At 43.0% G+C, this 3,153-nt stretch overlaps 1 protein-coding gene across 1 annotated transcript in view; it reads right to left on the bottom strand.

Moving 5' to 3' along the window:
• NFKBIZ (nuclear factor of kappa light polypeptide gene enhancer in B-cells inhibitor, zeta) overlaps nt 1–2,991 on the bottom strand; it is a 6,406-nt gene extending 3,415 nt beyond the window's left edge. Inside the window, exons 1-5 of the mRNA XM_010133582.1 lie at nt 2,860–2,991; nt 1,934–1,970; nt 1,726–1,829; nt 831–1,594; nt 277–382 (exon numbers count right to left, since the gene is read on the bottom strand). Of these exons, the coding sequence (XP_010131884.1) occupies nt 277–382; nt 831–1,594; nt 1,726–1,829; nt 1,934–1,970; nt 2,860–2,988 (1,140 nt within the window). The 5' untranslated portion in view covers nt 2,989–2,991. The remainder of the gene's footprint in view (nt 1–276; nt 383–830; nt 1,595–1,725; nt 1,830–1,933; nt 1,971–2,859) is intronic.
• Between the last annotated feature and the right edge of the window lie 162 nt (nt 2,992–3,153).

The following is a 3,153-nucleotide window of genomic DNA, read 5'->3' as shown; positions in this document are numbered from 1 at the left end:
AAAGAGTGACTAAAGTAAATAAAAAAGCCTAGCTACCTGGTATTATTTAAGCAGCGATTATGAATACCAGGAAGCCAGGACAAATGAAGCAGAGCACATAGTTTTACCAGCTCAAGGTGATCCCAAGAAGTATTAATAGCTCAAGGTTAATATTAGTATGCAGGCTAAATCTCAGGGTTAATATTAAATAAGCATTTCACCACATCTTCCTCAAGGTCCAGACATGCAGAAGCACAGAGGTGCCCAAAACGGGTGCAAAGATTTTAAGAACCTCACCTGACCATTGTGCTCTTTAATATCCAGCATGTGCAGGGCAGCCATCTTCCTTGCAAGAACATAGGAGAGTGCTCGTCGGCCCTGGGCAACAGCAATGTGAAGGAAGCTGTGAGAAAGAGGGGAAACACAGAGTTACACCACCATGCAAACCTCGCCTTAAGTCATTACGGAGATTCAAACATATGGGAGGAGCGTTATGCAGCCAGCTTCAGACCTCCTCTGTGTGACTTAGAGAGGAACACAAGTACCTCTTCCCAGGGCAATTTTAAGCATCTAAATTAGGATAATTTTCTTCCCCGTTTATTAGACAAAAGGCTAACAATAAATACCCAAAATTAGACAACACAAACACTTTATCTATGCAGAGTGCTGCAACTCTGCATTGCAGCCCATCAGCAAGACCACACATTTCACTTGATTAGCAAAACTACTGCACTCCTGACACAAACACTGCTAATGAACTGCTTCCACTAGAACCCTACTGTCCGCCAAAAGCCAAATAGAAATATTCCCCAACCTTCCATATCAGAAACCCTGAGATAAACAGCACTCACGTGTCTCCATCTGAGTCTTTTGCAAGGAACTGGTCCTGAGAGATGTTAGCCAGTTTGTTTTCCTCCTGCTCCACTTGCCATTGAAAAAACGACTTGCCCAGCTGTGTTGTACTTCTGGTGATGTTTTGGTCAGGTAGAGAGACATTCAAAGTAGCCAAAGAGATGCTGCGCTCCAGACTACCACAGATGTTATTGGAAAGCAAGCTGAAGTTAGAAGCATGTGGGCCGACATCAGCCTGTGGGTGGGCACTGGTCAGTGACTGGAGGGGAGTGGAGATGCCCTCCGAGCCTTCGGAGTCATTCAAGAGGGAGGAGAAGCTCTGCGATGGGCAGTACTGCAGTTCATGGCTCTCAAAGGTATTCTGCTGGTAGCCAGGAGACTGGTCATTGGCAGCAAACGGCCTGTACTCCAGGGAGGCATCTGAAGGATAGCTCTGTGACAAATCTTGGTTCTGGGATGGAGGGAACTGGTAATGCTGCGGTGGATCAAGCATATGCTGGGAGGTGTGATCTTGGAATGCCTGGTACTTCTGAGATGGGGAGAAAGTCTGTGTTCCTGGGCTGTCCTGGTACTGCTCACCCGGCGAGCTGTGACTGGAGGCAGTGTGCAACCAGCTAACCTGCACTGTGTTCAGAGAAACAGGGCTCGACTCGTTCTTGATGTTTATAATGTTCTGAAGCAGATCAGAACTGCTATCATGCTTCGGGTCATTTTTATGAGTCTCCTCCATGTTATCCATAGAAGTTGGTGTCTGGGGTGGCGTCTGTCAAAAAAAAAAAAAGTGAAAAATCAAAACAAGCCCCAGAAAGCCAGAGGCAAAGTTGTATCTGGTAGTTTCAGATCACATAACACTAACTGAAAAGCAAAGGCATGGACAAACTACTGCAAGCTTACCAGGAGGTGTGGGTGAATATTGGCGTGGCGTTTGAAAGAAGGTCCATCAGAAAGGAGCTCGGGAGCCTTTCTTTTGCCACCATGCCCCAGTATGCTCTTCAGCTCTGCCAAAAAGAAGATAAATTTAGAATCTGTTTGGAGGTTACACTTACAATTGAGTTTTTAAATCTTATTACAGGGTACTTTTTTAAAAAAGGGATTTTTTTACCTGTGTACTGCTCATAGTTCACCAATCCTCCTTGTGCCTTTTAAGAAAAAAATGGATTTCATTATTATAATGTTGTTCCAGAAAAAAAAAAAAACAAAACCAAGAAGAAAACAGCAGCAACTTGCTTCCATAAACATAGAATATACCTTAGAATAATTCTAGTACATGATTGTCTAACTCTAATTTAATTACTTTTAATTAAAGTTAGAAAATTGAAAGAATTTTTTGGAACTTAAATGAAAACCACCATTTTTCCTATGGCTTCTTAAGCTATTTGTTACAATACCACAAAACTCAAGCAAATCTAGAGAAAGACAACTGTTCCTTACTGAGGTCTGAGGATTTTTTTTTAATGTAATTAAGCCAGCCAATTTTGTACTACTTCAATACCATGAACTTTTCTATGCAAAAGTTTTACCGTGACAAAGCTTATCTAGGGAAGTCTCAAAGACGTACTCAGAAAGACTATTTAAAGAAAAAAAAAAATCCCCTTTAATCCTCCCAGAATTTCTTTTCAGACAGGAAAGCTCTGCTTTCACGCTGTGTGCTCCACACGGAGGAGGCACGGCAGCATGACAAACCACTCTCTTCTGAGAAGATTCCCCAATTCTCATAATACATGACCTCATTTGAGTTAACAGGGAGTTTCTGTGGTTTCATAACACAAATGTCTCTTTATCCAAATTCCCTTTAGAAAGCAAAGTTTTGTAAGAACATTTTTAAGTGCCTCCTTCTCCTGCTGTTAAACTTTCTCACTAATTTCTTCCCAGCCGCGTTCTTCCATTACGCATCGAAAAGGAAAAACACTGACTCCATCCACATCAGATAAAGCAGCGAGCTTGTTTCCAGCGTTATCGCATGCCTTTTTTTGCGAGCTTCAGTAACCATTAAAAGCAGCTATGTCAGTGCTCAAAAATGCTGGTTACCTTGCCTTCCTCCGTGGCGGAGCCCGAGGACATCTGCCTGCTGCTCCTGAAATGCAGCAGGAGCTCCTTCACCGAATTCTTCACACGGACACCCTGAAAAGGTCCTCTGTGCTGCTTTCCCCCCCCCATATGTTGTTCAACTGTTGAGATATGAAAACAAAACCCGTTTTTAAGCCATTGACTCCGTTTTCACTTAAAAAATAAAGAAAAAATAACTTAAAGGGTGAACGCTTGTGGAAGGCCACCTAAATCCCTGGTTTAGCAGAGAAAAGCCGAGGCGATACCCGCCCCCCC

This window comes from Buceros rhinoceros, unplaced genomic scaffold, assembly GCF_000710305.1.
Source record: "Buceros rhinoceros silvestris isolate BGI_N320 unplaced genomic scaffold, ASM71030v1 scaffold46953, whole genome shotgun sequence".
NCBI classification, from domain to species: Eukaryota; Metazoa; Chordata; class Aves; order Bucerotiformes; family Bucerotidae; genus Buceros; species Buceros rhinoceros.
This window is presented reverse-complemented; position numbering and strand designations above follow the sequence as displayed.